We start from the raw sequence: 20,558 nt of genomic DNA on the forward strand, positions 1-20,558 counted from the left end.
TTGTTAGACTTTGTAAGACAATTCATTTGCGGCTTCATAAAACTGTGTATAATATCGTATTGTTGTGCAAAGATACTATGAAGGAGGGTTGGTAGATCTTTGTGGAGGTGGGGAGGATGCCTGAAGCCCCAATCTATTTTTTATATTCCAAGCCTCAAAAAGTCAGTCTTATCAGTATCTCTTACTCCAATTTCCTTTCAAAAAAGCGTAGTAATAATGATGGCTGCTATGTCTTAGAAACATGTGTAAGTAGGAAAGTTGTGTGCCAGTGTAGAGGTAAAGGCCAATTTAAGCTTCGTTTCAATGGGTCAGTGGTTGTTCTTTGCCACTTCTATCTGGATCTAAAGGAAGAAACGAACGACTAGAAATGCCAAATACCATTTAAAAAAGCCTACTAAAATTACCTCAATTTTTTTCTTGTTAAATTTACCGTTTCTTATTTCTTTGAATATATATAGGTAGGGAAGTTGTGTTCCAGTGTCGAGATGAAGGGCCAATTCGAGCTCAGGTTCAGTGGGTGAGAGGCTCTGGCTTGCCACTTCCACCTGGATCTACAGATAGAAATGGACGACTAGAAATGCCAAATATTCAGGTTTGTAAATTGTTTTTATTTATTTATTTTTCTAAATTACGAGTTGTTTTCTTTTTGTGTTCAATATATAAAAAATATGTCTATCCAATTTTGGTGTTGGCTATGTTTTCGCCCATAGAATTATGGAATTCTAATTTATCCTTCATGCGTTTTGCAAGCTCTGTTATGCATAAAAGCTACCGGGGGACGATTTCTGGCCAAGGTCTGAGCCAAAAATCCTGCTGAATCGACTTGTGCTTGTAATGAACATTTTTTCGATGTGAACATTGAAAAAGGTGTTCAAAGTAAAAGTGTGAATAAAGCGATAGACGTAAAAGGGGCTATCAGCTCTTAGACTACGGTTAATTTGTTTGATTCGGAAAAATTAGAAAAATAAGGTATTTTTAACTTATGAACGGATTATCGGATCTTAATGAAATTTGACATTTAGGAGGACCTTGTGTCTCAATGCTCTTATTTTAAATCCCGACCAGACCCGATGCCATTGGGGGGAGTTGGAAAGGGAAACCAAAAATCTTGGAAAACGCTTAGAGTGGAGATATCGGGATGAAACTTGGTAAGAAGAATATGCACAAGTTCTAGTTACGTGATTGTCATAACTGGACCGGTTACGCCGTCTTTGGGGGATTTGGGGGGGGGATTTCCAGTGCTTTAGCGATTTTGGTGCTTCTGGACGTGCTAGGACGAGGAAAATTGGTTAGCGTGTCAGGGACCTGCACAAATTGACTTGATAACAGTCATTTCCCTGATTCAATCATCTGGCAGAGGGGGCATCTGAGAGGGAGGCTCAATTGTGAAAAATAAAGCATTTTTATCTCAGGAATGGGTGATCGGATCTTAATGAAACTTGATATATAAAAAGATGTCATGTCTCATACGCTCCTTTTTCAATTCGGATCGGATCCGGGGACATTCTTTACAGGTAGAATTCTGAACAAGAAGAGACTACAGCAACACTGTATTTGCGAGTTTAGCCTATCTTTGTAATAATTGCCAATAAAAGAAGAACAGCAAAATCGATAACTCTAGTACCGGGTCTAATTTTAGGTTCTGACCTCGTCACAAGTGTCATATGAGCTCTTGGCTCTTCTGAACTCGTCACAATTGTCATACGAGCTCTTGGCTCTTGTTTGTTTATGAAAAAAAAAGAACTTTCGGGCTCAAGAAAGTTAGCACTAATAAGTTCCAGACTGCCTTTAAAATTCGGATTATGACAGGAAATTTGAGTTTTCTGCTAATGTATGTCAGTATCTAAAATATACTTTATTTGTATTATTCGCAGGCTACTGAAGTCTAGCGAATGAAAAGTCCAGACATTTTTACTAGAAGCGCAGAGCTACGAAATTTGTAGATACATAATTAATAGCCATAAAATCTACACGATGGTAATTTTATTTTCTTTATCAGTTGGACCATGCTGGAACATACATTTGCCAAGCAGTTGGTTACGATGATTCAACGTCAGGATCTAGGGTTTCAGTATACCTCAGGGTAGAACCATGTAAGTTTATCTTTCTTTTTTTATTTCTATCGAATAGTCAACGTTTGTTCAACGCACACTCTTTTATAATTTGCTGATTAGTAATCGCTAATTTTAGATTTTTATTGTTCATCATTTAATTTTGACTTCTTTCAAATTAATTAGTTATTTTGTATTTTAAGCTTTAATTAGTTAGTTTGAAGACCTTTTAACTAACCTGTATAAGATGTTGCTATTTCACTAAGTAGAATCATAATCGTCACCGAAACGAAAATAGTAGTCAGGTTCATCTCCGCTTTCGATTTTAATGTTTTTGGGTGAATTTTCAAGGAAGAAGGACATCTGTGCCACGTCGTCATCAGCACTAGGCCGGCCTACCATCTATGGAAACGAAAACATACCAAAATGAACTCCTTAATAAACAAAATCTTTAAAAAAAATGAAGACCCTTGCTCAATTTCACGGCTCAAGATTACGGGGAACTGCATCTATAGCTGCTTCTCATCGAGACTTTGTTGAGGCAAGGCTGTGTTTTAGAGTTACTTGGCTATTACATTTGAAGCGCATCGCTTAAACTCAGTGAAGGGTTTGCCAGATTTAGTGCCAAATAGTGAAATATACGTATCTTCGGGCTTTTACATTTTTGCTGAGCATTTTCAGACGTGGCCAACACGCACAGCAGCAAATACTTTTTTTAGGTACTTCTTTATTAGTATATTTAGCTCTTTTTTAAAGATATGTTCTTTTCTTACTAATAGGCCAATGATTTTCTTTTCAAGATATCGGAAATGCAAAGCTTAAAAAAAGAATTGTAATAAACTTTTTACTTCCCCGCATGTCTCAATTATAATTTAAAGCTGAAACTAATTTCATTGAATCAACTATCTCGGACAGCGAGTATAATCGTTCCCGGACTTTTTTTTTGTACTGGTACTTAATTTCCCATAGAAACGAGTAATCGGGGAGGCTACCTTATCTTCTCGACTTTTTGACACTTTTTTTTTTCGCACCAGTATAACCCTAGGAGCTCAAAAATTCATCAATTCCACTTCTTATGTATTTATATTTTTGCTGCAAAACATTTAATTGACTCTTGAACTTTGTAGAGCTATAATACTATTGCCTAAAAATCAAGATTGACGGCAAACATTGCTAAAAAATAATTTGAGGCAACCAAATATTTTATAGCTTTTGCAGGAATTAATTTGATCCTTATACTAAATAACCTAAAATGCATATTAGAAACCAATAGTAGGCACAAAAACTGGAAAAATTCGCAAGCCCAGACTTTCAATTTGAATTTTGTCCTTAATTCTGTACATTAAAACTGAAATTGTTAGCCCCTCGAAACGTTTTAAGTGTTGATCTTATGAAAAAACACAAAATTTACAATATAATGTTGTCGAACCTAGTTGATACTATGAAGCTATCCGTCACTTGTGATAATGTCTTTTTCAAACAACGTTTTTAAATACTTGATTACCGTTGGCTAGAGCTCGTTGTCTACTAAGTATCGACGGACACGGCAACGACGGTAGTTCTCAAGTTCATTATTTATGTTTTAACGCATTAAATTAGTAAATCAGACGTGGATACTTTTACTATGAGATGATTGATGCATTAGATTAAAGACTTTTTTGAGCTACTTACTTTCAGAAATAAAAAAAAGTATTTAATGCGAGTTTCAACATTAATTACACCAATACCAGTATTTATCTATCTCAATACTTATTTCTCAAAGCCAGATTTATTAGTAGTTTTCTAACACAAAATATTTGTCTTACTGTGAAATTAGAATTCTTGGGCTGTTTTGGCTCATTGCTGCCGATAATTCTCTCTTTTAAGTTTTTGTTATGCCTTCTAAGAGACATCATTTCTGTGACACTGCGGTTATCATCCTGCTTTTTTCACCCTCAAAATAAACTGTATCATTTAGACCTATTAGACTCTGCAAGATTTAGACTCCAAGCAGATTGAATTTGTGTAATATTTTAACATTTTTGATATTAATTGGTTATTACAAGCTTTTTCAATTTTCAATTGTATTCTCGTTGATTTTCATTTACCCCGACTGTCTTGAAATAAATTTTAGAAATAAAGTATGTTTATTTTTTCAATGGTAGGGAATAAAATAAGAAGTAGTTTTATCAAAAAGGCTATGTACATGGTTTGGAATAATAAGACATTGAAGTTGTACTTAACTTGGGAAAGTCCTTACTGTCTAAATTTACACTGAAATAACTTTAGTCTAAAATAAGCCTACAAAAGGTAGAATGGAACAAAATATATGTGTATAATTTAATCTCTGAAGCCGTATTCACTTAAGTATTCTTTTCTTCTTGAAAAAGGAATGCACTTCAAATACCTTTCAGAAATCAAGTGTCTTGGTTTTTTTTTTTCATGGTTGAAAAAGAATAAGAATTAGTTTTATTAAAATTATGTCCATAGTTTGGAATAGAGAGTTCTCACTTAACCGTATTGTCTAAAATAAACTTATCAAGTGTGAATGAATAAGAAAAAAGTTTTGTAATTCATATCTGAAACTGTTTTTACTAAAGTGTTTTTCCTTTTATCTTGCAAGCTTCCCGGATCCCCAGCTTTGCCCCCAATCCCCACCATTTTGGAACTTCATATGCTCTGTTGGACCCAGATTCCTATCAGTTTTCTGCTGATGACCACAACGGAGCATATGAGGCTCCTTTCCCCTTTTATATACCTGAAGTATTAAATCCTAATGACATTTATCAAGTGGAGCTGAAGCAATCAGGTAAGTAGCCACGTTCTAAGAAGTGTTCAAATACCAATTGAGGAGTTTCCACGGTTGTCTCTAATAGTAGTATATCCTTAGCAACTAATAGTGACAATTTCTATTTCTGTGATAGGGTTTAAATACTTAGCTGCATTCTCTATCGGACTGCTAATGTACTAAGCTTACAGAAAACCGTTTTCAATTTTTTTTTTTTTTTTTACAATATTAGAAGGTTTAACAGCTTATAGATTATCTTAAAAATCATAAGATTTATAATTTTATCTGGCAGTTTCGTTTAGTTTTATTTTAAGAAGAAACTAGATGTGGTTGAATACAATTTAAATTTGTCAGGACAATTTTTTTTTACTAAGAATTACTTGTGGTTTTTGTAAATCAACAAGTCACGTTTTAGTATTAAATTATGTCTTTTAGCTGGAATATTTATAAAATATTTTTTTTAATTATTTCATTTCTTTATCAGTCGAGTAGTTTTGTTTCGTTTACCTTTTCTGTTCATCCTGTTAACCCTAGCTGTGATAAGTTCCCTGCTCCAAAAAACAAAATATGTTGTAACGTCAGCTTTTCCTGTAGCAAAATGCCTTTGCAAGTTTTTGGATGACTTAAAGATAAATTTCTAGTACAAATTTAAAACCTATTCTTTAATGAGATGGATTTTAAAAACTGTAAATTAACAATTGAGAAAATTTTAAAAGCTATGAAGAAGCTTCTGAAATACAAGTATTAAAAAGCCGAATCGCTGTTTATGGTGAAAAGGTGAAAAGGTGAAAGGTGAAAAGGTGAAAAGGTGAAAAGGTACCATGGTACCATGGTAAAAGGCTAAAGGTACCTTTTGGTACCATACCAAAAGGCTACCATGGTGAAAAGGTTAGTGTACTATTTAATACTATGAAAAGTTAGATATTTGTAGGATATAAATAATATCTGATTAATATTCTGTAAGTTATGATCAATCTATAATTTCTGTAAAAAAAAATCACTTTCTATGCAGCTAAATTATAATTCCAAATCAAAAACGTCATCAAAAACTCATCAATTTTCTCGTTTTCTCATTCATTTTAGTTATTTTTAAACTGAATCTAAATGCATTTATCAGAAAAATACCATATTTTTCTTTATTAGAATATAGAACAGTACAACATACCATAATTTATAATGATAGAGTATTAGAGCAATATTAATGTGTGTGGATATAGAAAAGAACAGCATAACCATCGAAACGGAATTTAAATAATTTATGCTAGTAAAAATATATTTATTGGCGACATATATTAGATCTGTTAGAAATATCCTTTCATAATTTGATAGTCGAATTTGAAGATCTGTAAAAAGGAAGACGCGATGAAGTGTGGAAGGACGTTTGCTCCCGTGGTCTCTATATTCCCCGACTTTTCCATAATTCCTGGTAAATTAAATGTAAATCACCTATTCTTTGCTGTGCTAAAAGATTTATTAACTGCAAAAACCTGTTCTATAATATTGTCTCTGATCATTTAGCTTCGTTAGTGCAGCTTAATTAATCAGACATGTACTGATCAACTCCTCTGAAACTTCAAATTTCAGCTATTTTTTTATGTGTTTTAAGACAAACTTGCTAAAAAAAAAATATGAAGACGGAAAACTAAATTAGTTTTAAGTGTTCAATACTATTTTTTTTTTTTTTTTCTCATGTCCTGTTTTCCATATTTGTTGTCCATCTGCAAAAAAAAAGATTTAACAGTAAATCTAAAGCTACAAGTTTAACTGAGATTTGTGGTATATTTTAATGGTTGAAGTTTCAATCAAATACCAACTATTTAGCATGTTAGATAAAGTTAAGTGAAGATTGAATATTTATTTTAGACTCGTATTTTGTTTATGGTGAATTTAGTACTGAGTTCTGGTCGCAACCGCTGCGATGCTTCAGCAGATCGTTAACAAATAAATATGAATTATTTTCTTTTACTATCGCACTCTATTTAATTTTGACCAGCAAATATTTTGGTTTTTAGCTGAAGACCAAGGTGTCACAGTTCGACCACCACAAGCATGTGGATTCAACGAAGCAACTTGTATGAACGGCCAGTGTGTTGACAAGTCAGTTGTCTGTGATGGAACCCTTGATTGTGCCGATGGATCTGATGAGCTGCGCTGTAAGCATATTTTTTGTCTATTCAACATGTTGGCACTGCTAAATCTATAAAATCGGAATGAAAATACATGAAAGCTTTTGATTAATGACATGCACCAATATTCACTTTACAAATTTTCAAATAGGGATCTGTACTGATATCAACTTTGACCCCAATTTGGACATATTCTACACCCTGTGTAGTAATATATATATGAGGTGTTGGTGATAGTCTTGCTAAATTTATTTTCAAAACTCTTAACAAAAACAACTTGTTTTAGATGTTGAAGTGCGATTGGCATACGGTTATGTATGCAATTATTGACATATCTATTATTGTGCGTCTGCTGAAACAATTGCAGGTAGTCCCCCTAATAAGTAGCAAATATTTTGTCTTGTAATCTTCTTTTTACATTTTTTTTTATTCCAAAGACACGTTAGACTTTGAATTTTCTAACTGTAAGTTTGAAAAGATATTCATTTGATGAGTAGTAAACCGTAGCTCAGACGATCCAGCATATATTGTCTAGTAGAAGGGAAGTTACTACAAATTAGTAAAACTGAACAGTAGGCTACACGGTGTTAGACTCATAAAACAACCTGAGGGTTATACCCCCCCCAAAAAAAAAAATACATCTTAAGCATGTGCCATTATGGGATGTTTAGCTTCTTGGCGGCAGTTATGTGGGTTTTACTGCTGGTATAATGATTTTGAACATACCTGTATATACCCCACACGTTACGACAAAATTGGATGATCCTTGTCAAGTACTGGGCATCCAGAGTTTTGATCCGTCTATTGCATTTTTGATTTATAATTTGATATGGTATAATATTTATCAACACTAAAATCCTTTATTGGACGTGGGTAATAGAAAATTATAGCAACCTAAAATTTAAAAACAAGGATAAAATATACTTCAATCCAAATTAATATACAGAAACTGGTCCCTTCAAAATAGCCATACCCTTTAATATCCATATCCTGTCATTACTTGCTCTCTTTGAAACTTCCCTATAGTTATTACCTCGTCTCATGCGCAAACAAAAGAGAAGAATAAGTTGTTTACTTTTTTTCTTGTTTTCCTGTTTTTCTCGTCAAGTTTTGCAAGTTCAATTTTTTTTTTTAAGAATTCTGTCTTTCTATTATTTTGTGTATTAACCAAAATTTTCTATTCCTCGACAGACTAAGGGTTCACGACACGCAAAGAAAAAAAATACTACACCAATAAATATAAAGTTTCTTGATATTTATCTCCAAAATTTAGGCCATATCTTAGTCGTTTATCAAAGTCATTTCTATTGGCATTCTCCCTTCATTTCATTCGTCAAGAGCCCTTGGATTCTCCCCTATCCTTCTCCACTATTTCTAAAGACTTAGCGATGCGGAAAAAAAATAAATCTCTCAATGACATTTTAGAACTATGTATCGTATTCCAAATAAAATATAAAAACAATCTTTAGGCTATTGCTGTTAACAGCATGGAACGTAGGGATTTAAAAAGAACTATTGAAACAATTTCAGAAAATTTAAAATAAGTATTTTACAGCAGTTTTTATGTATTTACAGTGTTCGTGTTATATTATATACTCCACTATTATAGTGTCTGTTTATTTTCAGCAGCTACTTTTGTTTTTATGTCGTTTTTTTTACTAATGCTCCTGAATTTTTCTGAACGTTCCTCTGACAATTCCTTCCGAATGTTTATTTTTAAATAGTCATTTGACAATTTTTAAGCAGTTGTGTCTCCAGAAAAATTCTGATCTTCTAGATACTTTTTTATCTAAGGGCTATTTTATTGACAATATCCATTCTGATTTAGAGTTTATTAAATGAAAAAAACTAGTTTTTTTTTAACTGAAAGTAAGGAGCGACATTAAAATTTAAAACGAACAGAAATTATTCCGTATATGAAATGGGTTGTCCCTGCCGCAATCCCTAGCTCTTTACGCTAAAGCTTTTAATTGTTTTAAAAAGTAGAATTGTGGCAAAGAGTCAAACTTTAGCGTAAAGAGCGAGGGATTGCGGCAGGGGACAACCCATTTCATATACGGAATAATTTCTGTTCGTTTTAAGTTTTAATGTCGCTCCTTACTTTCAGTTAAAAAAAACTAGTTTTTTCCATTTAATTTCTGAACGTTTTTGAATTAATGCATGTTTGATTTTGGCTCTCCGCACATAAATTATTGAAATGAAATTTGTATATTAATTTTTTTTTGGCTAAATGGCTCTCTCTTAGTTTTGATCAGACGATTTTGAGAAATGAGGGGTGGGGAAGGAGGCCTAGCTGCCCTCCAATTACTCGGTTACTTAAAAAGGCTACTAGAACTTTTAATTTTTTACGAACGTTTTTATTAGTAAAAATATACATAACTTAAGAATTAACTTAGGTAACTAACTTTTATATTCTTATATTTTTATTATGTGTACGAGGGGGTTTTTACCCTCGTTAATACCTCGCTCTTTACACTAAATCGTAAGTTTTGTCCCAATGCTTTAAGAATGACCCCTGAATCAAAAAGGCCATAGGATAAATAGTTGAAATTACTAAAAATACTTTAGCATAGAGAGCGAGGTATTTATCTCCTCCTAAATACCTCGCTCTTTATGCTAAAGTATTTTTAGAACCCCTCATATGCGTAATAATCTCTGTTCGTTTTAAAATTAAATGATATTCCTTACTTTCAATTGAGAAAACGTTTTCATGTTTATTTTTTCATTGTTTTTTTATAGTAATGCTAGAAAATCCTGCGCCCTTTTCATTGAATTTTTCTTCCCCCATGACATATTCCTCCAAGGAAAGATCCTCCCACATAGCCACCTCCCGTCAACCCCACCCCCCAAACCAAAAAAATCCCCCTGAAAACGTCTGTACACTTCCCAATAACTATTACTATATGTAAACACTGGTCAAAGTTTGTAACTTGCAGCCCCTCCCCCAGGGATTGTGGGTTAGTAAGTCATTCCCAAATACATAGTTATTGTGGTTTTCAACTATGCGGAACAAAATGGCTATCTCAAAATTTTAATCCGTTGACTTTTGGAAAAAAATTAGCGTGGGAGGGGTCCTAGGTGCCCTCCAATTTTTATGATCTCTTAAAAAGGGCATTAGAACTTTTCATTTCCGTACGAATGAGCCCTCTTGCGACACTCTAGGACCACTTGGTCGATACGATGACCCCTGGGAAAAAAACAAACAAACAAATAAACACGCACCCGTGATTTGTCTTCTGGCAAAAAATACGAAATTCCGCATTTTTTTTAGATAGGAGCTTGAAATTTTTGCTATAGGGTTCTCTGATACGCCGAATGCGATGATGTGATTTTCGTTAAGATTCAATGACTTTTAGGGGATGTTCCCCCCTATTTTCCAAAATAAGGCAAATTTTCTCAGGCTCGTAACTTTTGATGACAAAGACTAAGTTAATTGAAACTTATATATTTAGAATCCACGTGAAAATTCGATTCTTTTGATATATCTTTTAGCTTCAAAATTTCGTTTTTTAGAGTTTCGTTTACTATTGAGCCGGGTCGCTCCTTACTACAGTTCGTTACCACGAACTGTTTGATGATGGTTAATGAAACTGCAAATCTCGACGAGTTATAATGACAACTACAATGCGTCGTAAAATATACCCGATTGTTGATGAAAAAGTTATTTAGGTGAACTTGTAAATTAGCTAATTAACGAAATCAATTTAATTGTGTACCTTTAATTCTTTAAGGATCTAAAAAGAATAGCTGAAACAACTTAAAAATAATCAACCTGTAATAACTTATACTTGTTTTAACTTGCCTAATCTTCTTGATTCAGCCTATTAAATATTCGCTCGTATTTCCTTCTTGCATTTTTCATGATAAATATTTTAAAGGGTTTATTGATAATTTGTCGGGGTAATGCAGTTGAGGTAAAAATCAACTCGTGCTAATTGTAATTGAAAACATAAAAAATAAGATTCTGATAAAAATATACGCATAAAAAAGCGGCTTTTGATAGTAATTCGAAGTATTTAAAATGCGTCAATTTAAATGCTCTTCTCCCAAGTAAGGATAATGACGGTTGTATGTTTACTTCTTTTTGTCCTGGGGTGATCGTACCCAACCAAACCATTAATCGTTGGCTACTGAAAGAGCCCACAGCAAAGTCGTAATTTCTGGCATTTTTTCACCCCTCTAAACCTCCATTTTTGCCTGAACAGGACTGTAATGTTCTCGAGCAAATATTTTAGAACTATTCAAAGGGTATTTATTTAGCATTCCAGTCTCAGAGACCCTCTGTTTTGCAGTTTAATGTTCACCTCTAAGCACACAATGAAGTCCTAATATTGTTATAGACTGTTTATCTTGTACAACTCACGGCTAGAGAGTATAATGTAGCTTTATACCAGTTATTAGGAGGGAGACCAGTAGATTTTATAGGGAAGAGGGCAAGCGAGAGCTCACAATAGCGTTTTTTGGCCCACTTTATCAAACATTCCATGAGAGATGGTTTGCATGAATCGAATGAATTCGGATGAAAACGAATTGATCTTTTGACTCATCAAAATTAATTTCGAATTGAAATTTACACATCAAAAGCTACTCGAATATGACAATTTACACACTTTTAAAAAGATGGGAGAAATGCTCCAAAAGATGATCCTAAACGAAAATTGGGCAATAATATCAAAAATATCTGTGCAAAAGTCTGCAGTTTTTATTTTACAAAACTGCAAAAATGTTGTACAAAACCTTTACAATGCAAGATCTTGAGTATTTCTCAAAAAAGGGTTGCTATGGATGTTTCAGACAAGTTGTTTTTTTCCAGGAGATATTTCATCCAACAAGTGGTCGTAGAATATCGGGAGATGGCTCACTAAAACGAAAGTTCTGAGTTTTTGTGCTCTTCTTAAGAAAAAGAAGATATAGCGCTCCAGAAAAGTAGTCAATGCTGGCAATTTACGCTGCAAAAGAAAAATAGATTTTGCTCGAATGAGCCAAACTGCTATCGAGCAGAATTTTTTTGATATTCAATCAGTTTAGAATTTACACACAGCTAAATGTATATCCTCCCAGTGAGACCATACTCGCGTGTCCGGTTGCATCTTTCTTTAAACATACGTGCAGTCCATAAGTCAAGTAGTCGGTATAATTTCATCAAATACCTAGTATCAAATATCTGACCTGACAAACACCGCTAATTTTCACCATTTTTCTAAAATAATGCTATTTTCGTTTTGCTAATGATTTTTCTAGACACTTTTGATAATCGAATTTCTCATATCTACAATCGATATGATGAGCAGATACTTTTTATATCCCTTTAATTAGCACTATTTTTATTGCGAAAATGGCCTTTTTAAAAAAGAAACATAAGGTTTTTAATAACCAAGGCTTGCTATTAACATTTGAAACTCAACTACAAGGAATGGGAGTTTGGTGGGAAGACAGCCTTCCTTATGCTTAGGAAAAATCATTTTGTTGTTTCGAGCATATACCAAATGGGCACCTAGCCTTGAAGCATTGTTATACAAAAGTTAAGGTTTAGAGCAAAAAGAGGCGAGAGGCTCAGGGGCCACAGCCTTATAACCATAAATATAATAACAACGTGAGTTCAATAAATGTTAATTGAAAGAGTTTAAAGGAAAGCCTTGCACCTACCAACTGGACGTATATTTTTCTCTCTGAAATTATATCAGGGAAGCGCTGGCATCAGCACTCTTATGTCTTTACACGTAAAATTATGCATACTCATTGAATGAATCAACTAGTTTTCAAATTCTGGTTATTGTATTAGTAACTATTGTAAGGAAGCAGGTATTTAAAGTCTATATGAAATTCCAGGTCCTACCAGTGGCGTTGGCTGTGAGCCTAACGAGTTTCAATGTAATAATAGGCGGTGCGTTCTCAAAACATGGCGCTGTGATGGTGATGACGATTGTGGTGACAATTCAGATGAAAGAAGCTGTGATCAATCACCGCCAGGTTAGTCTGAAGTTTTCTCTTAACCAAGTCGGAAAGATACCTAGAAATGGTAGGAGAGGTCTTCAAGCCTCTGTAATCTTGTGACTCTTGTGACTTTTTTTTACCCATAGAAAGAACAGCAGATTTTTCCTGGACGGAGCCAAAATAGCAAAATTGTGTTTTTTACGCCGGAATTATTTGGTGACGGGGTCCTACTCAAATTTCTTGTTTCAGAAACAGTTTTTGTGTTTCAGCGTCTAAATCAAACATCGACCAGTTTATTTTTGAAATAATTTTGAGTAAAATATAAATATTTATTTTAGTGAGTTATTTCAACTAAACCATATCTTCGTCGCCTAATATTTTTTCAATGTATCTCCAACCTTCGAAAAATTTAGAATTTTAAAGCTTCGCAGCATTTTCCTGGTGCGTTGAAAATGACAGAAACCCTTTCAATACTTGCTTTTTAGCTTACACAAATGAGGGTTGATTTATATCAAAGCTGGATTCTGTTTGCAGCAAATCGAAAGTGACTTGTTTCATTGATGACAATTTTTACCCTACCCACAAATTGATTCTTGCTTTGGGACAAAAGAGCACACTTAAAACGGGAATTCAAATGAATCGACGCCTTGTAAAAACTTCAGCACATTTCTTGAATCTAATGAGAGCACTTTATTAGAACATAGCTCTAAATTGTCACTTAGACTAGTTCATAAGAATTTTCTGATGTGTTATGGTTAAGACAAAAATTTCTTGCAAATCAAAAAAATCTCATTGGTCAATCTGAACTTCTGAATGGAGGTCTGACCTTATTGATGCGGGATTTATGTGAGTTTTTGTGGAAAGATCATTGTCGTCATCAGCCCAAACTCTTTTGCATGTACGCAATACAAACACCAAGGATCCCCAATCCGTTCTTTTTTCGGATTTATGTTCCATGCCCATGATATATATCTGTTGTGGAGCCAATACATTTGAAACTAGTCGACTATGAACGTTTGGGAGTGCTACCCCAATTGAAGACAAAAATACCCTCAAAGTTGACGAAACCTTTTCTTCTATTTATCTACGATTGCTCAATGAATATAAAATTAAAATGTCTCTGTAACATGTCTAGTTTTCCTATTTGTTTTACTTGTTTCTCTGCTAATTAAGTGCTAATCAAATAGCTTATGTTCTAATAGTCTAATTTTTACTAGGGTCCACATGTCGAGGAGACGAATTTCAGTGCGGTACTGGATCTCAGTGTATCCCCAAGTCTTTTCACTGTGATATGGAAATTGACTGTCAGGACAGGAGTGATGAAGTTGGCTGTGGTAGGTTTGAAGACTATTTCCTTTGATGGTTTGATGTTGTTTTCCGGTTATTTGCATTTTTTTCGTTCTTGAATAAAAGAGTCTTGAAAAAAGTCTGGGGGTGTTCCCATTCTAATTATTTAATAAAACCGTTGGGAACCACATTTTGTTTCTGTGTGAACCCACAAATGCTGGCCTGTATAAATCTACTGCCAATAACTAGTGAAAGATATAATTCTGTGCAACATTTCAAAACAAAATCTAAAAATACAAACAAAGATTTGCAAGTGAGTTTAAAAGATTGAATGGTATAAATATAAAATTCTAGGTTATAGGACCCCAAAACCGTCAAACAATTCTTAGATTAAGGATTTTACGAGTTTTATTTTATTTTTTGTTTGTTTGTCCTAGCGATTAAATTTTGCCTGCATGTGTCCAATACAATTGTACAATGAAGGGTGGCACATTAAAAGAGTAGATACAATGAAAGGAGATTAAACTTAGAAATATTGGGACTTCCACGAATAGCTCTGATGAAACCATCTGTACTATAAAAAAAAGAAGAAAATAAACAGAAAATTTCAGACATGGATTTTAGTTCTCTAAATAAAGATTGTCGGGAAACGCTGGCGTGATTAGAAAAAGAGACACATCATTTGAACCCGTTACTTCCTGATTTAAAATATTACTCAAAACTATCCCGACGGTAATGCCAAGTTACAGGAGAGGATTCAATTGCACTTGATTGCAAATTTATATTCTGTAATGGCTATTTTTTTTAATCAGCCAATTTATAAATGAGCCACTTGCATTATTTAAGCCTTAAAGGGGAAAAGAGTTAATTCATTCATACAGTTTTCGAAACCTTCGTCTGTACGGATTTGAGTTGAATGTAATTTTTTTAAGGTTGATGCTGTTCTGTCAATAAGTTGGTTAAGTTTTGTATCTATTGGCTTATTTTATATATAAATTATTTTATTCGCGCAGTTTTGTTCTTGCTTCTTTGTGATTTATTTTTGAAATTTATCAATTTACTCTACCAATAAGAAAAGAAGCCCGATGGTATGAATTTTTCTTCAATGAAATTCTGAACTTCTAGTAAACTCGAGAAACAGTCGGTATTAAGTCTGGTCGAAACTTCAATTCCTTATAGACTTGAATCTACACTTAAAGATAGTTAATTTGTTTTCCTTTAGGTTTCCAACATTGGTTAAAGATTCAAATCGACTTGAGTTATTTTATTTCAAAGCAATATTCGTTAAATCTCAGTTTATCTAATAAACTGACCTGAGTGAAATATGACGCTTGGTCTGTATTCAATAAAGAAGAGGCCAAGTACTATAAGTCTAATCGAAGTATTTGTATTGAAATAATATAAATCTTTGACGTAATACACTTTCAGTCTTTTGATAAGTTAATAACATACTAATTTTAGGCAAAATATTTTGGATCTGAATATACATATATGCTTTTTAGTCCAACTAATCGGTAATTTAATTAGTTAATTTCTTTTGCAGCTCCTCCTACTATATCAATACCTCCACCTCCAATGCTCATGGTAGAAGTAGGTGAATCCTTTAGTTTGAATTGTACTGCCGTTGGAAAACCGGATCCAGAGATTGTGTGGCGTCTCAATTGGGGTCACGTACCCCCCAAATGTTTAATTACTTCTGAACCCGGTGCTTACGGCTCATATGGAGTTATTACTTGTCCCAGTGCTGTAGAGAGTGATCAAGGTGCTTATAGTTGTGAAGCAATAAATTCGAAAGGCTCTACATTTGCCATACCAGATGCTATTGTTGTTGTAAAGTCTAGAGATGGTTTATGCAAGAACGGGGTGTTTAATAGTGCTGCAGCAACGACGTTGGACTGCCTTCCTTGTTTCTGTTTTGGCATCACTTCTGAGTGTGCGTCTACTAGTCTAATTGTGTCACAAATTCCGCCCCCGTCTGGTCAGTTTCAAATTGTTGGTGTTACTCAAGAACCAAGGGGCACTGTTGCTATTAGATCTCCATTAGGACAAAATTATTTAAGATCTCCAAGGATTGGCCAAGGAGTGCAAATATTTGCTAGGGATCGTAACCAGCTAGGAATTGATGGTGAAACTTTTGTTTTCTTTAACTTGCCACCATCGCACAGAGAGAATCAAGTCAAAAGCTATGGTGGCTATTTAAAATATACTGTTGAGCCTCGAGGTCAAGGAAGGCCAGTTTCTGGGCCAGATGCTATACTCAGTGGTAATGGTTATACATTGATGCATTTTACTCAGAACCAAATTCAACCAAACAGACAAGGAGACGTTTCTATTCAATTCTGGCCTGGAGACTGGTATAAAAGAAAATCTGGCAGGTCTGGGGGAGATATTCCATCACAGGCAGAGGAATTAGCCACTAGAGAAGAAATAATGATGGCTCTGCAAAATGTTGAACATCTATTAATCAGGTAAGTGTTAACCAAGGATTTTATATAATAAATTCTATTAAATGTATCGAGTACTAAAGTTTTTTATTCGTATCTTAGATCTAACAAGGTGCTTCCGTCTCGAATTTAAAATATTTTTGCCTGTTACTCCATGCATACGATACTCCATGATTATTTCAGTGGTAGTCTCTGTGGATCTAGTATTTAAATACAGAAGATATTAAAAAAAAACACCAATGTAAACTAGACTATATCCAGAATAGATTTTGATCATTACTCTACTTCGAATAATTTAGTTTAAAGGTCTTGCCTATGTCAAAGGCTAAAAAAGCTTATATATGATTAAAAAAATAAAATATCATTACTTTAATTATCAAAAATATTGCTTTGTTATAGAATATTGTTTGTATATAATGAACTGTTTTATAATGTTCTATTTTTGGTCACTCTCTGTAAGTAAATCCAACTTTTTAAATCCAAATCCAATAACACCAGATCCATTAATCTGGAGCTCCGAATTTAGTTGTCAAACAGTTCGTGGTAACGAACTGTAAATAAGGAGTGACCCGGTTCAATAGTAACCGATACTCTAAAAAACGGAATTTTGATATCAATAGATACATCAAAAGGATTTGATTTTTATGCTTGTTTCAAATATACAAGTTTCATCAAATTTAGTCTTACCCATCAAAAGTTACGAGCCTGAGAATATTTTCTTTATTTTCGAAAAAAGAGGGAAACACCCCCTAAAATTCATAGAATCCTAATGAATATAACACCATCAGATTCAGCGTATCAGAGAACCCTACTGTAGAGATTCTAAGCTCCTATCTGCAAAAATGTGGAATTTTGTATTCTTTGCCAGAAGAAAGATCACCGATGCGTGTTTATTTGTTGTTTTTTTTTTCTTCCCAGGGGTAATCGTATCGACACAGTGGTTCTAGATATCGCGAGAGGGCTCATTTGAACGAAAAATAAAATTTCTAGTGATCCTTTTAAGTGACCAAAAAATTGGAGGGCAACTAGGCCCGCTCTCCCGCTCATTTTTTCCCAAAGTCACTCGATCAAAATTTGAGAAAGCCGTTCTGTTCAACATAGTAGAAAAATCTAATAACTATGTCCTTAGGCGTGAAATGACCTCCCTCAGACCCCGGGGCAAGGGCTGCAAGTTATGAACTTTGTCTATTATTTACTTATAGTATTTGTTATTGGGAAGTATACAGCCATTTTTTGGAGGGGAGGGATTGGGTTTGGACTGTATTTCTATGGGGAAAATCTTCCTTGGGGACGGAAATTTTTGGGGGATGAATATTCCAGGGGAAATGTTACACTGGGGGGGGGGGGGTTGACAGAATTACTATACGAAATTCTTTTTAATTGTCTTACATTCTCTTTGCCAAACTTTTTATGTGGATATGTTTTGGGAGAATTCTCCAGGGTTTTCTCCGCGTGTTGTGTTTTCTGGGAAATAATTACCACGGAAGGGGGCATTTCTGAAGTAATCGAGAAACCGATTAGGGATTAACTGAAAAAATACTAAGGAGAATTTTTCAGGGTGAATCATCCGCAAGCAGTTTTACAGGGATGGGGGATTCTCGAAGATGAACTGTCTTTAGGGAATTTGACGGGGGGATGCACTTTACCTTGGATCCATGGAGAAGTTTTCCTTGAGGAGCGGAGGGGGGGTGAATGTCATGGAGAGTGAGCCATGTCTACCGGCATTATTTGAAAAACGAACAGGAATTTTGCCATATATAAAGGGTTGCCCCCTCCTCAATACCTTACTCTTTACGCTAAAGTTTGACCGTTTACCAAAATTTAAACTTGTTCCGTTTAATTAGAATAGGAAGCTTTTTGGAAGTGCCAACGGCTTTAGCATAAAGAGCAAGATATTAAGGAGGTTAACAGCTAGATACCATATCCATACTCAGGAGTCTCACTCACCAACCAAAAAAAAAATTGCAAAATAATTTAAATCAAATCTCCTCCAAAACAAACAAAACGAAAATTCATACTTAGTTAATAATTTAAAGACTTTGAGTTTAAAGTTGAATGCTTCATTTTAAGTTAAAAACTTTGATTTTACCAAAACACTACAAAAAAATTGCCATTTTAGGAGAACATAGCAACAAAACACTAAAAAATTTTATACGGTTTTTACAATCTTCTAGTGGATTTTGACGTTTGTCGATATGAGACCTTCAGATAACTTGGCTTAAAATGTTTCCCGATTTATAAATTTCGTCCTTCCTTTGCATTTTTGAAATTGGAAAGAGATTAATACATCTCACATGCATTTAATGCAGGTTGAAATCCTTATTTCAGAAACATTTATACTATATGTTAATACAAAAGCAATGAATAAAAAATTAACCACTAAATATAGTCTACGTTTTAATGTTCATGTGAAGGTGGAGCTGGACTTTTTCGTAGGGAGAGCATGCTTCTTTAAAAAAAAAATTCTACGCCAAAGCCGCTTTTACCCTTTTTCTTTGCCCTTTGTTCATTTTTACTGAAGTTACAAACATTTCTAGGCCCTATGTGAGAAACTACCTCCCTCTATCTCTTTATACAATTACGGCTTTTAATTGTTTAGCATAGTTCATTCTTAAGAAACTTAATTATAACATATATTTGCAGGGCGAATTATGTTGACGGCCCTTTTATAGACACAACTGTTTCAAATATCAGAATGGACACAGCTACTGAGGGTCGTGGCGATCAAGCAATTTTTGTTGAGGAATGTCGCTGTCCACCAGGATACACTGGTTTATCTTGCGAGGTAAATAGTCAATTGTTGATTGGCCTACATAAAAAAAACTGATAATTTCTTTCTCATTCTTCGTATCACTTTCCTTAATACTCAGTTGTAGCTGTTGCCAAAAATTAGTCTGTCACACTCGTAGTCCTATAAATGTTGACATATCAGTAGATAAATATTATATCTACTCTTAGCATTGAGCCAACACGTAAAAACAGGTATCCTTCCGACGGAACTGCTTGGGGAAGTTCTGATGAACAACATTAAGAAACACAATGCGTCATCAACTAACCAAAGATCTTTTATTACTAAATTCCAAGCATCGATTAAGATAGAGTAAGAAACACAATATTACCCTGATTCCCACAAGTAGTTTGTTCATGATGTGTAGTCAATTCATATATAGATGGCATTCCGTCCTGGTCATCTAATCCTCTTTCATCTCAGGCTCATAGAAATAAGCATAATTTATGCCCTTCGCACCAACTTCCTTAAAAACCTCACCAACAAAGAAAAGATGCACAAACACACTTTAATAAGGTGATATGGTGTCTATAGTATTATGAGGGCTTTGACTACTGTAAAGAGTTTGATCTGCTCATTAAGCTTTTTTTTTCTTGAGTTTTCATATAATCTTGCCGCCTTTCTAAGAAAATTAGATAAATATTTCTGTTCCGAAAAGGGCTTTTAATACTGCCTAGCTTAGGTGTAAAATTGTTTAAACTTATTATTGGTACATTTTAAAGATTTGAAAAAAAGATTAATTCATTCATTCGATTTAGTAGCTCCAGACCCTAATCATAATTGCTTGATATTTGATAACCACCTTCAGCAATACAAATTGTCGAAAGAAACAATGCTAAAACTAGTACTAGAAACGAGGAGCATTTGTCTCGTATGGCATTTAATGTCTAATGACCACAATATATTTCCATAATGACTATAGAAAAATGATTTTCAAATGTCTAAGACTTTATTATAGCAGTGAAACGTGTAAGTTTAAAAATTCAGAGAGACCCCTGTTTTATGGATTAGAATAAAGGAAAAATATGAGTTAGCTACCTAAAATAAGGACTTTTTGGTTTTTCCCCTTTTTAAGTTTAATATCTAATCCCGATTGTTTTTGATCAGTAATTCTGAAGCTAATAAACTGTATTCACCATAAATCAACTGTTAAATTTGATA

At 34.0% G+C, this 20,558-nt stretch overlaps 1 protein-coding gene across 19 annotated transcripts in view; it reads left to right on the forward strand.

The window, feature by feature from the left end:
- Positions 1 to 20,558, forward strand: part of LOC136039341 (basement membrane-specific heparan sulfate proteoglycan core protein-like) — a 392,752-nt gene that overhangs the window by 228,168 nt on the left and 144,026 nt on the right. For all 19 annotated transcript variants that reach the window (XM_065722975.1, XM_065722972.1, XM_065722979.1 and 16 more), the window contains 7 exons: positions 459 to 592; positions 2,000 to 2,093; positions 6,831 to 6,971; positions 12,774 to 12,914; positions 14,096 to 14,212; positions 15,709 to 16,633; positions 19,253 to 19,394. In XM_065722975.1, coding sequence (XP_065579047.1) covers positions 459 to 592; positions 2,000 to 2,093; positions 6,831 to 6,971; positions 12,774 to 12,914; positions 14,096 to 14,212; positions 15,709 to 16,633; positions 19,253 to 19,394 — 1,694 coding nt within the window. The remainder of the gene's footprint in view (positions 1 to 458; positions 593 to 1,999; positions 2,094 to 6,830; positions 6,972 to 12,773; positions 12,915 to 14,095; positions 14,213 to 15,708; positions 16,634 to 19,252; positions 19,395 to 20,558) is intronic.

The sequence above is a fragment of the Artemia franciscana genome, chromosome 19 (genome assembly GCF_032884065.1).
Source record: "Artemia franciscana chromosome 19, ASM3288406v1, whole genome shotgun sequence".
NCBI lineage: Eukaryota > Metazoa > Arthropoda > Branchiopoda > Anostraca > Artemiidae > Artemia > Artemia franciscana.